The 25,873-nt window shown below is 42.9% G+C and overlaps 1 protein-coding gene across 1 annotated transcript in view; it reads right to left on the reverse strand.

Annotated features, from left to right (window-relative positions):
- Positions 1-25,873, reverse strand: part of SEC13 (SEC13 homolog, nuclear pore and COPII coat complex component) — a 32,963-nt gene continuing 7,090 nt past the window's right edge. Inside the window, exons 3-9 of the mRNA XM_032327126.1 lie at positions 21,638-21,753; positions 18,848-18,999; positions 18,116-18,249; positions 11,351-11,484; positions 10,797-10,920; positions 9,771-9,917; positions 1-457 (exon numbers count right to left, since the gene is read on the reverse strand). Of these exons, the coding sequence (XP_032183017.1) occupies positions 344-457; positions 9,771-9,917; positions 10,797-10,920; positions 11,351-11,484; positions 18,116-18,249; positions 18,848-18,999; positions 21,638-21,753 (921 nt within the window). The 3' untranslated portion in view covers positions 1-343. The remainder of the gene's footprint in view (positions 458-9,770; positions 9,918-10,796; positions 10,921-11,350; positions 11,485-18,115; positions 18,250-18,847; positions 19,000-21,637; positions 21,754-25,873) is intronic.

A 25,873-nucleotide genomic window follows, 5' to 3' on the forward strand; every position in this document is an offset into this window, starting at 1 on the left:
TGCAGGAAGAATTATAAGCAATATGAATTTATTTAACTATTTTGGAAATAAAACCCCCCAAATAATGCCTGAACCTAAAAGGTATGTAAAAATGGCCAAAAATATTTTAAAATAATAGATTTAAAGATCATTTGTAGCTTTTTCCTCATAACATGAATGCTTTCAGCAGGACAGTAAATTACAAACCATTTCAAATCATGTTAAGGCAGATGATCAATCTGGTTGCATTTGTAACTACTCCTGGGAAAGTAATCGTGTAGAAGCTGTTCTTCCCAGCTATTTGGTCAGTTGGTCCAGGAAAGGGCCTCCTGGAGTCAGCAGGTGGGGAGCTTGGCCTTGCCTGTCACTGCTCATTCTGCTGGCCCTCTGTGACGGAAGCCGACACGGAACCCTGGCCCTTGTTGACATCACTGATGCACACCCACTGCCCGTCAACGGACTCCTTCCACAGGGTCACCTGCAAGCCAGCACATGGAGCCTGTTACAAGTCTGCACCCCTCCTTCTGCTGTCCTCACCTTCCCAGGTCCCGCATCAAAGGCCATGACTCAAGCTTGTGAGTCAACAAAAGTCCCCACAGATTAAGAGAGAAAGAGTAGGGAGAGTGACCTCACCAACACAGTGACAAAGGGTGTTCCTGACTTAGACCCTCCTTACAGGAAGAACAACTATTCATGAACAGGAAACTACTGAGAGAATCCTAAAGACAGAGTGAGGCTGAAGCACCACCCTCCGCCATCAAGACCAAGACACTGTCCCAGAAGCCTGTGTGGGAAGTCTACGTGCCGACTGCATGGCCCGCCACCCAAGCCAGCATAGCACCATGTCCAACCTGTGGTTCCTTCAGAAGGTAAAGAGCACGGAGGTGACATCCAGTTATCCAGCGTTTTAAGTTGTTACTTTGTGGGAGCCCAGACTCTGGGTTCGCCCCATGGGGACTACAGGCACATTTGTGGGGCATATTTGGGAATCTGAGTGTGACTAAGTGGGGAGAGTTTCCAGGAACTGGCACTGGGATATTAGCAGACAAGGCAGAAAAGCCAAGTCACGCCCCCCCTACCTGCCTTTGGTGCCTCACATCCAGAAAACTTGTTCAGGTAAATCTGAGAGGACCCTAAAGTTGGGCTGCCCAGGTAGCAGAGTTGAGTCATAGTCTAGCTAGCTGAAGAGTGGCCCCCCAGACCCACCTGACAGCAAGGGCTACAACACCTGGAAATTGTAGGACCCTGCAACTCTAGCAGGCAGAGGAGGTAGATGGGGGGTGGGCAGAGCTGGTGATCCTCACAGCAAAAGCCAATGGCCTTATTTCACCAGGAAACAGGCTTGAGTCAAGAGCACAGAAAAAATGTAAGTGACTCTACAGTTTTTCCCACTGTGCCAGGGCAGGAAATCTATCGAAGCAGAGCATGTAGGAAGCTGCAGAGCCCACCCAACAGCCCTCCTTCCCATGGCACTAGAATAGCTTCCTGTGGCACTAGAATAGAGTGCAGAGCAGTTGGCTTTCTGTCTACAGAGCAAAATGGATGGCCTCACCTAACTAGGATGTTCAGTCTTCACTCGTGCCTAATTTGGGTCTCTAAAGGACAAGCTGTACAGGCTCTGGGTCCTGTCCTGCTGCCCAACCAAGACTGTGAAGACTCAGAGACTCACCTGTTGCTGAGTAGAGAGTCTAGTCCTGGCTGTATAGGAAGCCTAACCAGAGAATCCAGGCAACAGTGAAGCCCATCCTCCAGCTTCAGGTGAAGATCACAGAAAACCATGGAAATATGTAACACCAAAGGAAACTAATAAAACTCTGACTAAAGAAATAAAGATCTGTAAACTGTGGGACAAAGAATTCAGAATAATCTTCCAGTTTAGTGAACTACAAGCACATGTAAGATAACTAAATGAAATTAGGTTCAACAAAAATAGACACCATTAAAGAACAATAAAACAGGGGGCCCTGGATGGCTCAGTGGGTTAAGCCTCTGCCTTCGGCTCAGGTCATGATCTCAGGGTCCTGGGATTGAGACCCACATTGGGCTCTCTGCTTCCCCTTCTTTCTCTGCCCGCATTTCTGCCTGCTTGTGATATCTGTCAAATAAAATAACAACAAAAAAACAAACACCAGAAACCCTAGAACTGAAAAACACAGTAAATGAAAAATGTAGCAGAGCTTCAAAAGCAGAGTGGACCATGCAGAAGAAATAAGAGCAACCTGGAGGACAGGACATTGGAAATTGCCCAGAGGAAGAAAAATCGTAAAGACTGCAATGGGATATAATCAGAAGAAGCAATATTTTGCATTAGGAGAATTCCAGAAGATGAGAAAGAGACATAAAATATATTTCAAGCAATGAGGCCTGAAAACAAACATGGGGAGAGAAACAGACCTCTAGATCCAGGAGGCCCTAAAAAGAATGAACTGAACAGGGTTATGAACACACGTTATTTTGTCAAAAGCAAAGAATTTTAAATGCAGCTACAGAAAAAAGTTACATACAAGGGAACCCCCAGATAAGACTATGAACAGATTTCTCAATACAAGCTTTTCAGTCCAGGAAAAAAAAAAAGGGATGACATGTTCAAAATACTGGAAGAAAAAACTCCCATCAACCATGACTACTACACCAGGCAAGTGTCCTTCAGAAATGAAGACGAGATGGATGTTCTTAAACAAAACCTGAGAGAACTCCATCACAGATTTCACCTGCCATAAGAGAAATGCTACTGGGAGTTCTTTGAGTAGAAATTTAACATTGTACAAGTGGGTTGTAGAAAACTCACTGGTAATGATAAATACATAAGGCTGGATTCTGTAATATGGTGACTGTGGTATGTAATTCACTTACAACTCCTTTACAAGTTAAAATATGTAGTAAAAAATAACCATACCTCCTATTAATGTAGTGTACCTATTATTAGTTACACATGATAAAATATGTACATTGTAACATCACTAACCTAACATGTAAGGGGGAGGAGAAGTAAAAGTAAAGATTAGGAATTCTATTGAAGTTAAGATGTTTTGTGTTAGTCCTACAGCCATAAAGGAAAAGCCTGTAGCAATTAGACAAAAGAACATGACAAGTCAAAGCATACGTTATCAAACACAAAAAAAGACAGGATAAGAAACAATTAACAATGGATCAAAAAAACAACCAGAAAACAATGATAATATAGCAAATGTGTAAGGCCTTACTTACTTTTCAAATGCAAAACTCTCCCCTCAAGAAAACAAATGCCTGAATGAATACAAAAACCAAGATCCAGGGGCACCTGGGTGGCTGAGTGGGTTAAAGCCTCTGCCTTTGGCTCAGGTCATGATCCCAGGGTCCTGGGATCGAGCCCTGCATTGGGAATCTCCGCTCAGCAGGAAGCCTGCTTCCCTCTCTCCCTCTGCCTGCCTCTCTGCCTACTTGTGATCTCTGTCAAATAAATAAAATCTTTAAAAAACAAAACAAAACAAAACAAGATCCAACAATATGCTTCATACAAGAGATTCCTCAGGTCTTCAAGACAAACAGAAACTAAGAAGGCATGGAGAGAGACATTTCAAGCAAATGGTAATCACAAAGAAAGCAGGGGTAGCTATACTTCTATCACACAAAATAGGCTAAAAATAGCAAAAAGAGACACATCAAGAAAATGTAACAATTATAACAACAGAGTAATAAAAAATTAGTTGGGGACTTTAATACTCTCAACAATGGATAGATCATCCAGACAGGTAATAAAAAGTAAACAGTGGATCTGAACAACAGTATAGACCAATCAGGCCCAACATACATAGAACCTTCTGATAGCAGAATATACGTAAGTGCACGTGGAACATTTTCTGTATGTTACACCACAAAACAAGTCTTAGCAAATTAAAAACTAAAATCAAACTAAGTATCTTCTCTAACCATAACCATATGAAACTAGAAATCAAGAGGACTGAGAAATTCACAAATACATGCAAATCAAATACTCTCTTTTTAAACAACCAAAACAAAGAAGAAATGAAATGGTTTGAAATGAAAATAGAAACCCAATATACCAAAACTTACAGGATAAAGCAAAAACAATTCTTAGAAGTTTACAGCAGTAAATGCCTACATTAACAAGCAAGATCTAGGGGCACCTGGGTGGCTCAGTGGGTTAAGCCTCTGCCTCCGGCTCAGGTCATGATCCCAGGGTCCTGGATTCAAGCCCCACATCGGGCTCTCTGCTCAGCGGGGAGCCTGCTTCCCCGCCTCTGCCTACTTGTGATCTCTGTCAAATAAATAAAATCTTAAAAAAAAAAAAAAAAAAAGCAGCAGCAAGATCTATACCAAATAAATAACCTAACTCTATGCCTTGGGGAATAAGAAAAAGGATAAACTTCACCCAAGCAGAAGGAAGGAAATAAGTATCAGAACAGAAATAAATGAAACAGAACAGGAAAACAGAAAATATTAACCAAAGGAGTTGGTTCTTTGACAAGATAAAACTGACACAACTTTGGCTAAACTAACCAAAGAAAAAAAAAAAGGACCCAGGGGTGCCTGGGTGGCTCAGTCAGTTAAGCATCTGCCTTCAGCTCAGGACCCAATCCCCAGGATCAAGCCCCACATCAGGCTCCCTGCTCAGCGGGGAGCCTGTATCTCCCTTTGCCCCGCCCTCAACTTGTGCTTGTGTTCTCTCCCCCTCAAATAAAATCAATCTTAAAAACAAAACAGAACAAAAAAAAAAACCCAAAATAAAATTATAAAAAGGAAACAATATTACAATTATTACAGCACTACAAAGTTAAGTTAAGGTATTACTATGATACAATTATGTCAACCATTTGGACCTAGAAACAAAATGGAAAAACCCTTAGAAACCTGGAACATCAAGGACTGAATCAGGAAGAAATAAAATCTGAATAAAAAATTTTACTTTTGTAAAAATTAGTTTCTGAAATAGTAAGGAGAATGAACCAATAATCAAAAAATCTCCTAGTATGAAAAAGCCCAGGACCAGATGGCTTCACAGTGAATTTAACCAAACATTTAAGGAATTAATATCAATCCTCAAAATATTCCAAAAAAAAAAAAAAAAAAAACCAAAATGGAAACACACACACTTTATTGGGCTAACATTGCCCCGATACCAAAGCCAGAAAAGGATACTACCATAACAGAAAACTATGGACAAATAACCCTGATGAATATAGACGTAACCTGAATTTGGCAGTGTGTTAAAAGGATCATTGGGCATGATCAAGCAGGATTCATACCTGGAATGCAAGGATGATTCAACATATGCAAATCAATCAATGTGATGTCTCACAACAGTGAAGAATCATCTCAGTAGATGCAGAGAAAGCATTTGACAACACTCAACATCTGTTCGTGATAACTCTTAAAGGCTATATATGCTAAGCCCACAGCTAACTTAATTTTTTTTTTTTTTTTAAGATTTTATGTATTTATTTGACAGAGAGAAATCACAAGTAGATGGAGAGGCAGGCAGAGAGAGAGAGAGAGAGAGGGAAGCAGGCTCCCTGCTGAGCAGAGAGCCCGATGTGGGACTTGATCCCAGGACCCTGAGATCATGACCTGAGCCGAAGGCAGCGGCTTAACCCACTGAGCCACCCAGGTGCCCAGCTAACTTAATTCTTATCAACACAGTATTGGAAGTCCTTGCCAGAGCAGTCAGGCAAGAAGAAAAAAAAGGCATCAAAACTGGTAAGGAAAAACTGGAACTCTCTATAAATGACACAATTTTATATACAGAAAATCCTAAAGATTTCATCAAAAAGCTTAGATTGAAATAAAGCTTCAGGATACAAAATTAACATACAAAAATCAGTAGCATTTCTATACACCCAGAATGAATCATCTAAAAAAGAAAATGATCCTTATAATAGCATCAAAAACAATAAAATGCTTACGAATGAACTTAACCAAGGAGGTGAAAGATCTCTACTCTGAAAACTCAGGGATGAAAGAAACTGAAGGCATAAATAAATGAAAAGGTATCTTATTCATAGATTAGAAGAATTAACATTGTTAAAATGTCAATACTACCAAAAGCCATATATAGATTCAATGTAATTCCTATCAAGATTCCAATGGCATTTTTTACAAAAGTAGAAAAAAAAGTCCTAAAATTTATATGGAACAACAAAAGACCCCAAATGTCCAAAGCAACCTTGAGAAAGAACAAAGTGGGAGGCATTATACTTTTTTAAGCTACAAAGTGATAGTAATCAAAATGGTATGGTAGTGGCATAAAAAAAATAGATCAATGGGACAGAATCATAAGCCCAGAAATAAGCCCAAGCATATATGGTTAACTAATAATTGGCAGGGGATCCAAGAATACTCAGTGGAGAAAGGACAGTCTCTCTAATAAATGGTGGGAGAAACTGGGTATTAGCATGTAAAAGAATAAAACTAGATCCTTATACCACTCACAAAAATTAACTTGAAGTGAATTAAACCATGATACTCCTAGAAGAAAATACAAGAAACAAGCTCTTTGGCATGGGTCTTGATTTTTTGGATGTGACACCTAAAGCATAAACAACAAAATATAAACAAGTGGGACAGCTTTAAACTAAAAAGCTTCTGCACATCGGAACAACAACGTGAAAAGATAACCTACAGACTGGGAAAAATATTTGTACATCATACATCAGATAAGGAGTTAATATCCAAAATATCCAAAGAACTCCTAAAAATCAATACCAGAAAGCTAACTAATTGGATGAAAAAACGGGCAAAAGACTACACTAGAACATTTCTCCAAAAAAGATCTACAAAGGCCAAAAGATACGTGAGAAGATACCCAACATAACTCATCACTGGGGAAATGCAAATCAAAACCACAGTAAGATATCACCTCATACATCTTAGAATGGCCATCAAAAAGACAAAAACACAAGTGCTGGCAAGTATGTGGGGAAAATGGAACCCTTGCACATGGATGGTGGGACTGTGAATTGGTACAGCTGCTATGGAAAACAGTATGGAGGATCCTCCACAGAATCAAACACAGAACTATATGATCCAGTAATTTGACTTCTGGGTATTTATCTGAAGAAAACGAAAACACTATCTTGAAAAATATCTGCACCTCATTTTGCTGTAGCATTATTTACAACAGCCAAGAACATGGAAACAACCTGTCTAATGACAGAAGAATGGATAAAGAAGCCACAGTACATACATACAATGGAATGTTATTCAACCATGTAAAAGTAAGGAAATTCTGTTATTTGTGACAGTGTGGGTGGACTTTGAGGGCATTATGCTAAGTGAAAGAAAGACCAATACTGTATGAACTCAGTTATATGGAGAATCTAAAAACAAAAAACACCCACAAAAGACCCCAAACCAGTCACAAAAGAAGAGTTGTTTGTGGTTACTGAACTTGGGAGTGGAGGGTCAAAAGGTACACACTGTAGTTTTAAGATACAGAGGTACTAGGGATGTAAGGATGATATAGCTCACACTGCTGTATGGTCTACGTGAAAACCGTGAGAGACTAATCCTGAGTGTTCTCATCAAAAAAGGAAAAACTTTTTTTTGCTTTCTCTTTTATTGTATCTATATGAAATGATGGATGCTAAACTTACTGTGCTGATCATTTCACAGTGTATCTAAGTCAAACCATTGTGCTATACACTTTGAACTTACGATGTGCGTCTATTATACTTCAATAAAACTGGAAAAAGAACACCTTAGAAAGTAAGAAAAACAGAGGGAGCAGTGCTGTGAGTAATAATGTTACAACATGAAAAGACAGTAATAGTAGCAGTAGTACTACTAATAATAATGTGAACATAGATACTGTTTTGACCAAGCTGCTGTAGCTTCTGTGAGAGGATAGGGGGAAGAGAATTGTGGTTCTCAAGGCCATCTGCAGTGACCAGGAGATTGTGAAAACTAAAAATTCGCCCAGAGCCACTGGTTCAAAAGCTCTGGGGGTGGGCTTGGCAATCCATGTGTTAACAAGTTTAATACTAAAAAGTCTGAGAAGTGTGCTAGAGGAAGATGACAGATGAGTAAGTAAGTTATTTTTACACTGAAGTAAATGGCAGAAGAACAGCTAAGCATTGAAAAGAATGAAAATTAGGAGTCTGCATTAAAAAATCAGAACCTAATAAAAACTACCTTAAGCTATGTACATGTATTCAATTAAAAAAAAAAATCTCAAGAATTCCTGCTTTAGAGACAGACTATTTACTACACATGCACTGTGCAGAATGCTCTAGATTGAAAACATACTGAGTCCTTTAGTGAAGAAATACTGTGCGGAGAGCAATAGAGCTGAGCTCTTTGTAGGAAACAAGCTGATAAAGAAGAGTAAGAAGCATAAAAGATTAATGACAACAGACCACAAATGTGGAACGTCCAACCAGGCACTTGCCTACTGCCTTGTAAGCCCTATGGTAGGGCTCCTCAGTGAAGTCAGGGTCTGTTGGCCTGTCCTGAGTGCCACCAAACCTGGGGTCTAGTCCTGTCTCTGCCACTTACTAGAAATAAAGAGGGTTAGATTAGTTTTCTTTGAGGGTCATTCCAGCTCTAAAACTCTATGGCTTTGAGATGGGGCCTGCTAGATCTTTCTGGGACTGCTACACATGAAGAGGAACGCAGGCTGGATAGAAACTGCCTACAGAGGGTCTCAAAAGGGGTATTATTTGTACACCCATGTGCACAGCATTACTGACAAGAGCCAAAGGTGGAAGCACCTCAGTGTCCTTCAGTATATGTGTGGGTAGATAAAATGTGGTACAATACAATATGCAGTCTTAAAAAGGCAAGAAATAGACACATGGTACAACACAGGTGAAGACACTATAGGATTCCACTTATATGTGGTCCCTAGAGCAGTCAAATTCACAGAGACAGGAAGTAGGATGGTGCTTACCAGGGGCTGTGGTAGGCGGTAGTGTTCAGTGAGGACAGAGTTTCAGCTAGGAAAGATGCAAACAGTTCCAGAGATGCATGGGCGTGATGGGTGCCCAATAACGTGAAGGTACTCAAAACTACAAAGCTGTACACTTAAAAATACTTAAGATGGGTGAACTTTCTATGTATTTTGCCACAATTAAAAAAAAAAAAAAAAGCTGCCTTCAGAAAAGAAGTAGTAACAAGCTAGTGCCATCTCCCTAGCTGACCCCTTCTCTCAGGCAGAGAATCTATAACTTTATACAGTAGGTTTCGATGCAGGAGTCAGGATTTTTCAAGTGCATCTGCTTTGTTGCTATATTGTTCTGAGCTACTTGTTGTCTCCTCATCCCTTCCTTTGTATGGCTCATAGCACAGTAGGAAGAGGTAGAGTGGGTGAATAATAATGCCCATGAATTATACTGATTTTTAGAAATATGCCTCTTAGGTGTCTGACAAAAACCTTCCAATCTTTTTCTTTTTTTGATTTTTTTTTTTTTTTAATCTATTAACTTTAGAGCAGTGCTAACTGAATGTCACATGCAAACAAGGTGGTCAGATGGTTAAGGCGATGGACGACCAGGGCAATGGCTTTGGATTTAACTCAGGCCTGATTATGGACTCTGTCACCTAAGAGCTTTGTGACCCCTATCCAAGTCTACCTACCACTGTCAGCTTCTTTCCTATTTGTAAAAGGGGGACAGACAACCTTGGGGCTAGGGGTGGGGGATTAAGATTTAATGATGTAATTATGGGATGTGTTCAAAACACTGTCCTCACAGTGTTCCAAGCCTGTCATTACGTGGAAAATCCAACTGCACTAGAAGTGGGCACAGTAAACACAAACAGGGCCCTGTCCACCACATCATGGAAATGGAGTGTACCTTATTGTCTCCGCCCGAAACAGCCAGGATGTTGGCTGTGATGGACCAGCTCACATGCCACACGACATCATTGAACTTGTGCAACAGTTTGGGTGACCATGTATTGCCTGAGGTGTCATCACAAGTCCAGATGAACACACGACCATCCTGGGAAAAGACAGGCTAGAATAAGGGAAGGTAAGGCAGGGATCTTGAACTGGGAATATCCTTTCCATCTAAAGCCATATTGGACTTATACAGAATTGGGGTGAGGGATTCAGCCCAATGCGCAGCCAAAGCACTCTTAGGTGTGGATAGCTCTGATAGCCAATTTCTAGCCCAGCATTATCCCTTTACCCCAGAAGCACATTTCACATGGATCGAGTCTCTCAGGTTCTCGTGCTCGTATTACTAACTCTAAAATTTTCTCTGGGTCTGCCTCATGTCTGCCAAGTTACCTCCTTGTTTTGGGCTCCCTCTGGCTCTGATTTTCTCAACCAAATAGGTATAGCTGTCTATAAACCAAAGATAGAGAATGAGAGGAGACAAGTTGAAAAAGTCTTTCTCAAATTCAGAACCAAACTTAACAGGTTCAAATGAAGCCTGGCTAACCTTTATCTATGGTGGGGTTTGCATAGAAGTAAAGGCTTGTCCTTGGTCTTTCCTTTGTGATCTGTCTGTGAAGACTGAATAAGTAGGTAAGCCCAAGATCCTAGAACTTCTGACTGCTCCTGGTCTCTGCTTGGGAACACTCTCAGAATGCACCTGGGTAGCTCTAATCCCCAGGTGCATAATGCTGAGGAGGGGAAATTGGTCCTGAGTTTGGCCTACCTCATGGCTCGGTCGAGGCAACCCCCTTGTGCCTTCTGATCAAGCCTTCGGAATAGGATGACCTACCTCCAAAGCACTCTCCTACTTGTATTGGTCCCAAGGTGCCTGTTGCCCTGCCCTTACCTTTTTAGACTTTACCTTAAGGGGACTGTAAGGTTTGATGGGACTTACTCAGAGATTATACAACACAGGAGGCTCTCATGGATCTGAGCTGACCTGGGAGCAACTGGCGATGGTGCTGGTGGGCAGGCCAATGGAGGGGGCCCAGGCCACATCTCGAACCCAGTCACTGTGCGCTTCTAGCTTCTGTTCCTCCTTCCACTGGCCGTCCTCCTCCTCCCTAACAGGAGAGACAAAAGGGAAAATGCAGCAGTAGGTAGCAACCCTGCTGTGTTTCCCACACTCCACTGTACCCCCACCCTGAGGGCTCTGCAGGGGCCAAAAAGCTATTCCATCTTTCTGATTTCATTCATTAACCTTGCAGACTTTTACTCAGTTTCCCAGCTATAAAAGACTCTTCCAAGAAATGCTCTGTTCCCCCACAGCCAATGGCTCTGGCAGCTGGGAATTAGGTGAAGAATTAAAGTGTTTGAGCAAGGCCACGTTGTTTTTCAAGGGTGTCCTCTGACATACTAAAAACAGTATTCTACGGGCAGGCTGGGAAAAGGTGATCCTGTTTCTTGGGAACTGTGGCTGAGTCACAGTAGGTAGTAGGGTAGGCAGTAGGTAAGAAGTGTCCCCTTGGGCATAAGTCCAGCAACCCCACTTACTTCCACAGTTTGATGAGGTTGTCACAGCCGCCTGATGCAAACTTCTTGATGTAGTTGGGCTTCTGCCCTGATGGCTGGTCTATTAGGCTTCCAGGTACAACAGCAGGGGCCCAACTGACAGCATTGCAGCCAATCTGTAAAGAGGGTGGTTGGGGTAACTGCCCTTTGCCTTGCGACAGAGCACTGCTTCTGCAGACCCAAAGCTGCAGTGTATTTCTCCTTCAAGTCCTGGGACAGGATTATGTAGGACAGCTATTTTGATGAATTAAGGCTTAGCTTTTCAAGGAGTCCTACCAGTGCATGTATTTTTCAGCAATATATGTTTAAAGTAGGAGTTAGGGACTCCCAGGAATTTAAGAAACAGAACATTTTCAAAAACATGAATGGAGGCAAAGTTTAATGAATTACTCTAAAGCACTCCTGTAACCACTACCAGTTCAAGATTATCAAGTTGCTACTTACCCAAGAAGGCCTCTCATCATGTCCCACCTGAATCATAGCCCTTCCTCCGCGGTACTATTTTCCTAACTTCTGATTCCTTCCTTTTTCTCTATAGTTTTGTCACCCAAATATGCATCCTTAGGTACTACAATTTAGTCTTGCCATTTCAACTGTTTTAAGTCTTTTTACATCTCATTATTTATAGATTCCCCCTCTGGGTTTTTTTCCCCCCTTACAAATTTTTTGTTGAAGACAGACTAGTTTCTGACCTACACACTCTCAGGCTGATTTGCTATTTCATACTCAGAATTCCTTTGAGTTCCTGAAAATTGTCAGCTGGATCCCAGACTGGATCAGACTCAAGTCTGACCCCTTTGTTAAGATTACAGGCAGTAAAGTATTTTTTCACTGGGAGACAATAACGTCAAGTTGTCTTTTTATGTTGATAGCACCTGTCAACAATTTACGCCTCTTTTAAGTCACGGGACATTACAAAATGGTGATACTGCATTCATTTCTTTGTTATTATATATAATAATCTAGACAGAGAAATTCCCCTCATTAATATTTGGCTCCCCATAGGTACAGGTCAGGAAGGAAAGGCAGGATAAATGCTTTACACTTTATAAACTGGTTCCTTGCCATTCTTTAAGGGTGACTGATTCTTTTATTTTTTAAAAGATTTTATTTATTTGAGAGAAAGAGAGAAAGTGAGAGAGAACACAAGCCAGGGGAAGGGTAAGGGGAGAGGAAGAAGCAGACACCCCACTGAGCAGAGAGCCCAACGAGGGACTTGATCCCAAGACCCTGGGAACATGACCTGAGCTGACGGCGGATGCTTCACTGACTGAGCAACCCAGGTGCCCCTGATCCACTCCCTTACGTATCACCATGAACTCATGGATTTAAGTTATTTGTTGGATTTCAGTTCACTGCAATTATTTTCATTAGAAATTTCTGACACCTAAACTGCAGTGTGTGTTCAGACTGGCTCCTTCAATGACGCTGGTATGTCAAAGTAGGTCTTTGATCATTTCTGCTGGATATGACAAAATGTTTCAGGCTCATCTTGTATATATTCGGCCTCAGACCTAAGATTAGCCACTTCCTCAAGAAATAGGGTATCTTGAGGGTGTTACACACACACACACACACACACACACTTATTTAATTTATTTATTTAGCACATGCAAGTGGGGCAAGAGCGAGAGAGAGAGAATCTCAAGCAGACTCTGCAGAGCACAGAGCCCGATGTAGGGCTCAATCTCACCACCCTGAGATCATGACCTGAACTGAAATCAAGACTCTTGATGCTAACCAACTGGGCCACCCGGTGCGCTGTGCCCACTTTTTGATCAGTGGTCTGCTACCTTAACAGAGCATATGGCCAGTATATCCTATACTCTGCCTTATAACCCTCATTTAGTCTTAGTTCTCTACAGTTAACTGCATTTGATATCTTCCTAGTCATTTTGTTGTCTGAAGCTTATTCTCTAGCAGATACCTCAGGAATGGCTAATGGAAACAACAGTCCTTGAGTTCCTGCAGAGCAGTAATAGTCTTATGTTCTTTCTACTCCACAATTAAATTTCTAAGAACAGCTTTGAGGCATTACTAACATTCACTGCTCATAAACTACAAAATCTGATGGGCCCTGACACACCTAGGTATACCTTGTGAAACTACCATGGAGCTGGTCTTGGTCTATGTTCTCTTTCCTTTTTCTGTGTCTCCTTCCTACTCCCTGTTAATTTCACTCCCAGTTTTTCTTCACAAGAGGCCCTGTCGTGGAAGCGAGACTTAGCGGGTTATGAGGGTCAGATCTCTACAAGACCCTTTAATCCTTCTTAGGCTGGGCAGCTTGCATTCACGTGGTATAATATAGTACAAAACCCCTCCTGGTGAGTTCTCCAAATATAATATAGATAGCCAGTAAGCATGTGAAAATGTGCCCAACATTAGTCATTAAAGAAACATAAAAATTGAAGCCACAATGAAGTACCACTTCACAAATACCTGAATGGCTAGAACGGCAACAAAAAAAGATGGTAGGAGTTGGCAAGGATGTGGAGAAACTGAAACCCTTATACATTGCTGGAAGCCATGTGAAATGGTACAGTTAACTTGGAAAAGTTTAGTAGTACCTCAAAAAGTTAGAGACTTTCCATCTGACTTAGTAATTTTTAAAAAAAGATTTTATTTATTTGAGAGAGAGAGCATGAGCAGGGGGGAGGAGGCAGAAGGAGAGGGAGAAGCAGATCCTCTGCTCAGTGGGGACCCTAATGTGGGGCTTGATCCCAGGACCTTGAGATCATTATCTGAGCCCAAGGCAGATGCATAACCGAATGAACCACCCAGGCGTCCCTGACTTAGTAATTCCACTCCAAGGCATAACCCAAGAAAATGAAAAACGTTATGTTCACAGGGGCGCTGGGGTGGCTCAGTTGTTAAGCATCTGCCTTTGGCTCAGGTCAAGATCCCAGGGTCCCAGGATCGAGCCCCACATCAGGCTCCCTGCTCTGCGGTAGCCTGCTTCTCCCTCTCCCACTTCCCCTGTTTGTGTTCCCTTCCCCCTGCTTGTGTTCCCTCTCTTGCTGTCTCTCTCTGTCAAATAAACAAATGAATAAAATCTTAAAAAACAAACAAACATATACTCAGAAAAAGACATGAATCTTCATAGCAGCATTATTCATAATGGCTGAAGATGTCCATTAACTTATAAATGGCTCAACAAGGTATGTAAATTCACATGCTAGACTATCATACAGCCATAAAAATGTATAAAGTACTAATACATACTACGACATGAAGCCTGAAAACATGTTAAGTGAAAGAAGCCAGTCACAAAAGGCCATATACAGGCATACTTCATTCAAGTGTGCTTCACTTCATCGAACTTCAGTTACTCTTTTACAGACTAAAGGTGTGTGGCAACGTTGTGTCAAACATGTCTATTGATGCCATTTTCCCAACAGCATTTTGCTTACTTTGACTCTGCCACATTTTGTTAATTCTCACAGTATTTCAAGTTTTTTCATGATTATATTCATTATATGGTGATCAGCAATCTTTGATGTTACTAGTGCAATTGTTTTGGGCTGCCATAAATTATGCCCATATAAAATGGCAAGCTTATTTGATAAATGTGTGTGTTCTGACTGCTCCACTGACTGACTGTTCCACCATCTCTCGCCCTCTCCTTCAGTCTCCCTATTCCCTAAAACACAATATTGAAATTAGGCCAATTAATAACCCTACAGTGGGCTCTAAGTGTTCAAGTAAAAGAAGAGTACCACATCTCTCACTTGAAATCAAAAGCTAGAAATGATTTAGCTTAGCGAGAAAGATAGGTCATAAGCTGAGACAGACCAAAAAAGCTAGGCCTCTTGCATCGAACAGCCAAGTTGTGAAGGCAAAAGAAAAGTTCTTGAGGGAAATGAAAAGCACTATTACAGTGAACACACAAATGATAAGACAGTTCTAACAACCTGAATGCTGATATGGAGGTTTTTTAGAGGTCTGGAGAGAAGATACTACCAGCCACAACATTCTCTTAGAGCTAAGGAGAGCAAGGTCCTAACTCTGTCATTCTGTGAAGGCAAAGAGAGGTGCGGAAGCTGCAGAAGAGAAGTGTGAAGCTGGCAGAGGTGGTTCACAAGGGTGAAGGAGAAAAGCCATCTTCATGACATAAAAGAGCAAGTGAAGCAGCCAGTGCTGGTGCAGAAGCTGCAGCAAGTGTTCCAGGAGATCTCGTGAGATCATGAATGAAGGTGGCTGCACTAAACAACAGATTTTCAACATAGATGAAACAGACTTCTAATGGAAGATGCCATCTACAACTTGCCTGACTTTAAAGCTTCAAAGGACAGACTGACTCTCTTGTTAGGGACTAATGCAGCTGGCGACATGAAGTTGAGGCCAGTGCTCATTTACCATGCATAAAATCCTAGAGTCCTTAAGAATTATGCTATATCGGGGCGCCTGGGTGGCTCAGTGGGTTAAGCCTCTGCCTTCGGTTCAGGTCATGATCCCAGAGTCCTGGGACTGAGCCCCACATTGGGCTCTCTGCTCAGCAGGGAGCCTTCCCCACCCCCCAACCCTGCCACCTGCCTACTTGTGATCTCTGTTAAATAAATAAATCTTAAAAAAAAAAAAAAAAAAAGAATTATGCTATATCTTCTCTGCCTGTGTGTGCTCTATAAATGGAACAATGAAGCCTCAATGGCGGCACATCTGTTTACAATGTGGTTTACTGAATATTTTAAGCCCACTGTTGAGACCTGTTGCTCAAAGATTCTTTTAAACTGTTACTGCTCATGGACAATGCACCTCTTGGTCACCCAAGGGCTCTGATGGAGATGTATGAGATTAATGTCATTTTCATGCCAGCTAACATGACATGCAACTCAGCAACTTCCATGGATTAAGGAGTAATTTCTACTCTTAAGTCTTATTATTTGTTATTATAATATGGTTACACCTGCCATAGTGATTCCTCTGATGGATCTGGGCAAAGTAAAGTGAAACCTTCTGGAAAGGATTCACCATTCCAGATGCCATTAAGAACACACCCTCATGGATTACTCCCAAGGGGTTCAAGACTTCAGGGGAGGCAATAAGTAACTATGGATGGGGTGCAAAAGGAACCAGAATTAGAAGTGGAGCCTGAAGACATGCCTGAACTGCCATGATCTCATGATCAAACTGTGACAAGATGAGCAACTGCTTAAAAGAAAGTGGTTTCTTGAGATGCAATCTACTCCTACTAAAGATGCTGCAAAGACTGCAAAGACACTGCAAAGTTCTGAAAATGAGCAGTTGATAGTTGCATAACTCTGGGAATATACTAAACCCTACAGAATTGTATACTTTAAAAAGCGTGAATTTTATGTAAGTCAATTGTGTATCAAAAAAACAAAAAAAAGGTTAAAAACAAAAGAACCCCCCAAACTTTTCCTAGTTTCAGCTGCTGTTCTTAAACTGGCCAGCTATGGGACACCTGGGTGGCTTGGCTGGTTAAGCATCGGCTTTCAGCTCAGTCATGATCTTAGGGTCCTGGGATTGAGTCCTGCATTGGGCCCCTTGCTCAGCAGGGAGTCTGCTCCTCCCTCTGCCTGCCTCTCTCTCTCTCTCTCTCTCTGATAGATAAGTAAAAACCTAACAAAACGAAACACTGGCTAGCTATGCTTTCCAGTGACGCCTCGCTGGCTATTTTGGCAGTACTCCCCTTCTCAAGTCTGTTAGAAGGCACCCCGTTGCTCCCTCCTGCTCAGATACCATTACAATGCAATCTTGTGGTTGTTGCAGGTTTATTCCTCTCTGCTTCTATTTCGGAGTTTGTGGAGATATTTTGCTACCTAGTTTTGCTGTAAATGTTTCTGAGGTTTTGGTTGTGCTATCCAGCTGCTCTGCTGGTTTTTATGGAGATGAGGAAAGACTAAAAAGCTGTGATGTCATTCCCCAAAATCTTCCCAGAAGCCTCTCAGCCTATTCACTTTTGCAAGTTAGTCAGCAGATGGGAATCTGAGTGGATCCCCTAAATTTGAGAAATTCACAAGTATAGTGTCAAGCTTGGGAGCTACTAAGTTTCCATATGGGTAGGTTTCAGAAGTATTTGGGGCCACCAAAGCTGGAAGTGTTGTCCAGTGAGAAAGCACACAGATTCTGAATTCTAACGCTGGTACAGGACCTTATCTAAGTCATTTACTTTTTCTGAACCTCATCTGTCTCATCATAAAACGGAAACAGGACTACTTACCTTGCAAGTCTGAACATTTCATAGTTTCTTCTTTCAATTGTAGACATTTGTGAGGATTACATGACACACAGTGGGGGCTCAAGTACTGTGAGATATTCCCGCACCATCCACGGTGCTTTCTTGACTATTTCAACATCTAATGACTGTAAGTGCAAGGGACTGTATTCCTATGATGCCCTTTATAACACCACTCAGTTCTGGGGGGCCTAATGACCACTGCAAGCATGTCAACTTGAGATGCCCATAGCAAAGGTAGCAGGGAGACAGACTGCTGCTGCCACCTTGCTAAGGCCCTGACCCTCTCCGACTTGGGTGCCTTCAAGGAGGAACCTGTGCCAATTCCCTGCCCTGGGCTGAATGAGGAGGTCTCCCTGAATGCAGTGTCTGTCTGGCTTCAGAGCTAAAGAGGCTTGAAACTGACCCTCCAAGCATGTCTGAGCATCAGTCCCTCCCCAGTCCCCTGCAAAGCAGTGATGCTACTCCTGCCACCTCTCTAGGGAGTCTCCAGGAGACACAAAGCAAGGCAGCTGAGCTACCCTCCACACACAGGCAAGGTCTGGACTTACTGTGTGAGCGTTGTTGATCTTCTTCACTTCCCACTGGCCCTCCCCGGTGTATGTCAGCAGGGAGATGGCCCCATCTGAGCTCCCGCAGGCCAGTATTAGGCCATAGTCATGGGGGGCCCAGCACACGGAGTTTACTGCAGGAAGGAGGGAGGCATAGTTAGCAGACTGATTTCCCAGGTTTACCGTTTTACTATATTTTTAAAGTAAAATTGCAGGGACCACTAGGAGGAAGATAAGAAGATTCTAAAAACCCATCACCTACGAGTATCATAATTTCGTAAACTACAGTCTACCTTAACAAAAAGTAGGGTGAGCTGAAACAGATAAAGGGGACCGATAGTATGCTTACTGTGATGAGCATGGAGTAATGGATAGAAATAGTGAATCATAATACATACCTGAAACCAGTATTACATCATATGTTAATAAAAATAAATTACTAAAACTAGGAAAAAAAGTAGAGTAGACAATAATCTAAGAATAAAGGCCAGTACTTAAATAAAATAAAAAAAAAAACAACAACACAAAAAACCTCACTGCATTGTTTTTTTGCTTTTCTTATTTTGCTTTAGACTTGCTTTAGGTCTTAGGGCCTTATGTCTGCTGTGGACAGACAGCAGAAAAGCCAACCAAACCCAAGGGACAAACAAGGAGCATCACAAGGGAAAGGGCATGGGAGCGTCAGCCAGGGTACAAAGCCCCATCCAACTGCCCCTACCACATTCACTGTACCTGAGGAGTCGTGTCCTGTGTGCTCATGTGTCTTCTCCCAGGTGCCATTCTCCTCCTTCCAGATAATGACTTTCCGGTCATAGGAGCAGGATGCCAGGATGTTGCCATACATGGGGTGGGCCCAGGCCACTTGCCACACAGGACCCTCGTGACTACAAGGGGAGAGGGTCAGAGACTGGTCAGATGGGTCACAGGAACCTATAGTGCTCTGCCACCCACTACGTTGCACCGAAGTGAATGGCTTTCTTGGTAGGCAAATACAGTATCTTGGGACAGAGCTGCCTGAGGATTTCTTAAGGGAGAGCTATAGGAAGTCACTGCCAAAAGGGACCTTTGTTGGGCACTGAAGATCCTGAGGCTCAGAGGTCCCAGAGGCTTTGAAAACAATTCAGGACTCTAAGTCAGTCTCTCTGTCCTGACCAGACAGAACCCTCTCCACCTCAACCTACACTGCAGCCAGAACAACCTACATCGGCCATCCTCAGGAAAAGTCTCTTAGCCTATTCATTCATCTGTGCACTGATCAATTCAGGGTTCGCCCCTACAAGTGCTCAGGAAGTATTTGTAGAGTAAATTGCTACTTATCCTTCCAGATGGTTAACTTTTTGAGTAGGCACTATCTGTTTCATATTTGTCACTATTCTTTTAATTTGTTCAAGGGCATGCCTCTCCTCTGCTCTTCTCATCTTTATGCATTCACCTGGAGTTTTATTTGAGCACGTACCTGGTGCTGGTCTCAGTACTGGGGCCACCTCTCAGGTCCAGGCAAGGGCTGGGCACCAAGTACACAAGAAGTGACACGGCAGAGGGGTGACAGCCCCAGCTCATTCACCCTCACTCCCCATTCACTCTAGCTATTTGACTTTAGGCAAGGGCCATGTCCTTCCTATGGCTTAGTTTCCTAATGGAAATATCAGCAAGACTTCTTTCTTGGTATGCTCAGGAGGGGAAATATAGGTGATAACTCAGGTAAAAAGCCTGAACAGTGCTGGGCACAAGAAAAGAAAAAACCATTCATGCCTGTCAACTGGTATTGCTGTTCCCTGTTCACTCCTCCAACCCAGGGCTGCAGACACTCAAAGTGTCTGTCTCCCTCTGGCTGGGACAATTCCTAGGCCTCACAAAGGAAACTGTGAGGAGATGAAAATGTCCTTTAACTAGCGTAGTTTTAACTGAGGCCAAAAAAAAAAAGAAAAAGAAAGAAGGGTGTGTGAATTTTATCCCTCTAATATTGCACATCTTTTCAGTGTAAGAAAAACAGGACTGAAAGCACCGAGTGACAGCGGATGTGACCACCTCTGCCAGTGCCAGCAGCAGGCAGCTCTCTGCACAGCCAGGGAAAGCAGTACTGACCCCTTAGTCACTCCATTTTTGACATTCAGGAAGACGGGAACTTCTATACCCCTTTCCCTAAGTGGCTACTTAGTTATGCCTTAATTCGGTTAATTTGTACTGAGCTCCTACTCATCAGGGTTCATAATTTCTCCTGTGCAGTCTGCTAAAGGCTTTGGTCCCTACCCAGAATAATGGATACAACATACACAGCTAGGATTATAAAGAAAACCCAATTATAATAAAATACACTAAGTAAAATGTTAAAGATGGATTTATTATATAGGGACACATGTACTTCTGTTAGCACATTAGCTAACAAACTCTAGTGGCAGGTCCAATAACCACTGTCATTTCAAAGTAATGATAAGCCTAAGTGCTATTTTGAGACAGCTAGAACTGGAATGTGATATGAAGATAGCTGTGTCTTCTACTGGTAACAAAGTTACAGATGCTCTGAATACTACTGTGGCTTCTAGCCTACATCCATCATTGAAAGAAATGCTAAATATCTGAGTCACTGATAATAAAGAAGTGATTTTTTTCCTCAGCCCTAGTTCACCAGCCCCTGAATTCTAACCACAGAACCATTGGAAATCTGTGGATTCCAGATTAAGAACTCCTATTTATCTGGAAGGCAGCGGACTGAGGGAAAACAGTACAGGTGTAGCCATAAAAATGAGCCAGGATCTCAAGAATCTTGGTAGGGAGAAGGGAAATAAAACATTTGTAAATATTCACTGAGTATCTGCTGTGGGCACGCAAATAGGCAAAATTATAGGACTTATGTAATTACTAATGCATTCTTATATTAATATTATTCTTTCTTTGATTACATTAACATCATTCTTACATTACTGCCTTTAGTAACACTTTAGATCAGGTTGGCTAAACTTAAAAAAAAAAAAAAAAAAGACAACAGGTGCCTGGGTGGCTGGCTCAGTGGGTTAAAGCCTCTGCCTCCAGCTCAGGGCATGATCCCAGGGTCCTGGGATTGAGCCCCACATTGGGCTCTCTGCTCAGCGGGGAGCCTACTCCCACCCCCTGCCGACTGCCTCTCTGCCTACTTGTGATCTCTGTCTGTCGAATAAAAAAAATAAAATCTTTAAAAACAACAAAAACGAAAAAGTTCTTTCCCACTTTTAAAAGTAGCAATAGCTACCAAAAGTATGCTGTGAATAGGCTCTACCTGGGAGGAGGCAGCAACTGCCTATTTTGAGGGTTAGCAGATAAAGCCTTTGAGAGCTATGTAGACTGACTCTTAACCAAGGTCTTCTGATGGGCTTTTGGGAAGCAAAGTTAGGATTCATTCCTGGATCCATCAGCCTGGAATGTATGCTGAGGACAGCTGCCTGGCTGGGAGTGCCAGGCAGTGCTAAATGCACTGTGGAGCTCCTCTGATCTGGGTCTGAGAAGCCCAATCATTCTGAGACCTCACCCAGACTTGGCTGGACTCACCCCCTGAGGTCGGCAATGAGGATCTGTCCTCCATTTCGCACATCGAAGATTTTGACAGACCTGTCTGATGAGCAGGTTGCTAGGCGGGTGCCATAGTAGTCCATCTGGGCGTCGTGCTGCAAAAGGAGGACAGTTGAGAAGCCTGCAGGCTGGGAGGTGGGTGAGGTGGAGTGGCACAGTCACCAGGATAGAATCTAGTATGGACCAGAGTTTACCTGATAATAATCTAACCTCCAAGCAGCATCATTTTCAGGCAACAAGCTAGCATCTCCAAATTCCATTTCTCTGACAGGAATGTCGTTCTGAAAGGGACAAAAAACCCCCCCATCCTAGCTGCTTTCAGACCCTCTACATAGAGAGGGGAAGCCATTTCCAATCCTATTCTGTAGGGTGGGTATAGGAGACAAAACAATGGCTAGCTAGCCTCCCTTTTCTTCTTCCATCCTCAGGCCCCACCATATTCTGATGCTCTGTAGGCTACTGTGGAAGATGCCTGGAGTTTCAGCTCAGCCCCAGAACCCAAGGCTGATGGTGACACAAAGGAGTAGCCTCTGAGTGCCTGTAGGGCCCTAGTGAGATCCTCCATAATGCACATCTGGCCTGGATACAAGGTTTTATTCAGACATTTGGGCTCCTGCCCCTACCCATGGCCCTAGATCCTTTGTGGACCTTTGTTCCTGGATTTTTACTAGACCTTTTTCCTAGTAGTATGCCTAGAACCCCAGACTCTCCACCCATGCCTTAAATGTCAATAGTTCCACCACTGATGAACCAACCTTCTCAATTCTGACTGGCCATGCAATCCTAAGGCTGGTCCCTGCCTACGGCTCTTGTCTTTTTCCTCTGAGCTGCAATGCCTGCTCTCCCACTGAACTGTCCTGGCCCTTCCTGTTTGCTGCCTATTCCAACAGAGAGCACCTTTTTCAGCTGTCTCATGCTAGGGGTTTTAGGAACTATTAGCCATCACTCTTACTGTATTCAGGAACAATTAATATCCTTTCAACAAAAGTGGTCCTTCTGTTTGCTTTAACATTCCTTCCTCACCTCCCTGAGAAAAACATTCTGATTCTTCTTCAGAAGCCAACCCCCTCCACTACTCTAGGTCTTGGCTTTTTGGAAGATAGGCATTGCAAGTGTTTAGACTTCTCAGGTACTTCTGCAGAGTGCTATCACACACTTCGAGAGGAAGAAGGGGATAGTCCTTAAAAGATTTAAATACATCTCCTGACCTTACATGTTGTTCAGAAAAAATTACATTTATTTCCTTGAACCTCAGTTTCCTTCTCTTTAAATGGGGCTAATGGTGGCATCATTATGGCTACCACTATGGCTATCACCATAGCCAAAGGTGGCATCTGCTTTAGGGGTTGCCATGAAAGTTCAATGAGATACTGAATGAAAAGCGCAGGGCATGGGGTCTGACACTTAGTGAACATGCAGGCACCAGCCATTGCTATTTTGCCTCATCTGTTTCTCAAACCCAAACTACACAAGTAGGTAGCATATATGTTATTTTTCCCATTTTAGCTGTGAGGAAATCAAGGCTAGCTCAGAAGAGTTAAGAAATGGGCTAGGGAGTCTCAGATTGGATTTTCATACCCAAGGTACCACAGTGTCTCCAAGATGATGTGTTTAAATGACTGCATTCAGGAAACATATACAACTGTGAGACCAGGCAACCTATCAGAAGATGAAAAGCATCCGATGGCAGGCAGGAGCCCTGAGATGAAATACTGTAAGCTGACTGACCAGAGAGTCTTGCTTAAAGTCTGCCTGGATTGCCTGGCCCTGCATGAAGCAGAGTCTGCATCTTTGCTGTTGGAGACTTTAACCTGTGGACCTTCTCCCACAGCCCTGTCCTCTGATACTGCCCTGTGTTTGTCTTTCGGGAAACACCCTGAGTTAATGACTTCTGGTTCAAAGGGCTTTGCCTGGCCCACTATCTGTGGTGGTCCTATCTGCCTCTGTTTTGGGCTTTCACTGTGCTTGCTCTCTGACCTTGTACTGAATTGTTTTCCCATTCTTTCTTCCTTTAGCCCCCTTTCTGAAGGGGTTAAGCAGTGGCAGCATGGGGAAGGCAGGTGGAAAGACTATTGTCAAACTTTCACACAGGCTTACTTTGTTGGCCTGAAAACTGAGGGCCTTGAGCTATAAACCATTCCTAGTTTCCTTCCACCAGAGAGTGACCAGAGTGCCATAGCCCTGCCAACATGGCAGGCACTGCTGGGAGACTGACCACATGCCGAGGCTACATCCTGACTCAAGGGTGCAAAGCCACACTGGATTCAGGAATGATCAACGGAAATGCTCACCCTGCACTGAAATGCCCACATCCATAGTCTGTAAGGGAAGGCTAAAGGAATATTTACAATCAGAAGAAGAGGCAAGATGGCAGAGAAGTACAAGACCCTGTTTCAACTGGTCCCCTGAATTGAGCTAAATATATACCAGAACACACTGAACGCCCATAAGATCAGCCTGAGATGTAAGATTACACACTTCTGGATGTCTATGGTGGCAGATCATCAGCGGAGAGGTACACTTTGACTGGGTCATGGTGGATATATTCAGCTATACATCCCTCAACCACCTCTCACCAAAATGACTAGGAGGAGGAACACCCAAGAGAGGAAAAATTCAGAGACTGTGCCCTCTGCTACAGAACTACTGGATATAGACATAAATAAATGTCAGAAATGGAATTCAGGGTAACAATTATCCAGCCAATGGCTAGGTTGGAGAAGACCATTAGTGGTAACATAGAATCTCTAAGGGCAGAAATGAGATCTGATCTGGTAGAACTTAAAAATGCTATCAATGAGATCCAATCTAATCTAAATACTTAACAGCTAGGGTAAATGAGGCAGAAGATCCAGAATTTCAAATTAGCGATCTAGAATACTAACTGATAGAAAAGAAGGATTAGGAGGAGGTCTGGAACAAACAGCTTAGAAAACATGAAAACAGAATTAGGGAAATAAAGGACGCCAAAAAACGTTCCAATATCAGAATTATTTGGATCCCTGAGGTGGAGGAGAAAGAAAGAAGACTAGAAGATACAGCTGAACAAATATTAGATGAAAATTTCCCCAACCTGGGGAATGGAATAAGTCTTTGTGTCCTAGAGGCAAAGAGGACACCCTCCAAGATCAATGAGTCTAGAAAGAGACATAATTATAAAATTCATGAGATATTAATTCAGAGAGGATGTTTTAAGGGCAGCTAGGGGGAAGAGATTCCTTAGTGCAGAGGAAGGACCATCAGAATAACGTCAGGCCTGTCCACAGAAACCTGGCAAGACATATTCAGGACACTAAATGAGAAGAACATGCAGCCAAGAATACTTTATCCAGCAAGGCTGAAATTCAGAATGGATGAAAAGATAGAGAGCTTCCAAGACCGGCAAGGTTTAAAAGATTATGTGACCACCAAGGCGGGACTACAAGAAATACTGACTGTGCCAAGATTCAAGCCCTGGGCTGGGGCCATTCAGGTTCCCTCTGCCGATTTGGGTGTTGCGGGGTTCTGGCCTTGCCCCTCAGAATCTTTCAGAATGGGAGGCCGGAGGCAGGAACCTCTTGGAACTCTGCGGGCCACGCCGCTGCCGCGTCTCTCGCTCCTTTTCTTCCTCTTCCCCCAACAGTTGAAAACAAAACCCAGAACATCGTATGAGCTAGTGTATCCCGAGCCCTTAGTAAGTTCTAGACGTCGTTCATAATCTCAGCCTGCTAACAGCCCCGCAAAATAGGTGCTTCTGTTATCGACACTTTACAAATGAGGAAGCTTGAGCTTCGGAGAGGTGAAGTCTCTTACACCACTAGTTAAGTGGCAGAGCTGAGATTCGAACCCACGTAACCACTCCCTCCTACCACCTACCACCTCTCCCACCAGAGATATATGTGGACATAGATGCCGGGCTCTGAAGGTGATGGGCAGTTCTAGACACTGATGTAAGGATGAGCTAAATTACTCTCTGAAGGTAGGGACTCGGGTTTTAAATCTCTGTAGTATGCAGTGTCCAGTCATTCCACATTTACTCATTGAGTGAATGCCTGAATGGTAACGAATGAATAAAAGTGCGTCGCTGGAGCCTGGCACAGAGTGGGGGGGTTCAGGTATCCAGTGCGCTCAGGAAAATGGGTGTGCCTGGGGTTCTGAGGGAACTTGGGTGAACCAGAAGTCAGGACACTGGGTTTAGTTCTTCTATAAAAGAAGAATCCATGAGTGACGTAGAAC

The sequence above is a fragment of the Mustela erminea genome, chromosome 1 (assembly GCF_009829155.1).
Source record: "Mustela erminea isolate mMusErm1 chromosome 1, mMusErm1.Pri, whole genome shotgun sequence".
NCBI lineage: Eukaryota > Metazoa > Chordata > Mammalia > Carnivora > Mustelidae > Mustela > Mustela erminea.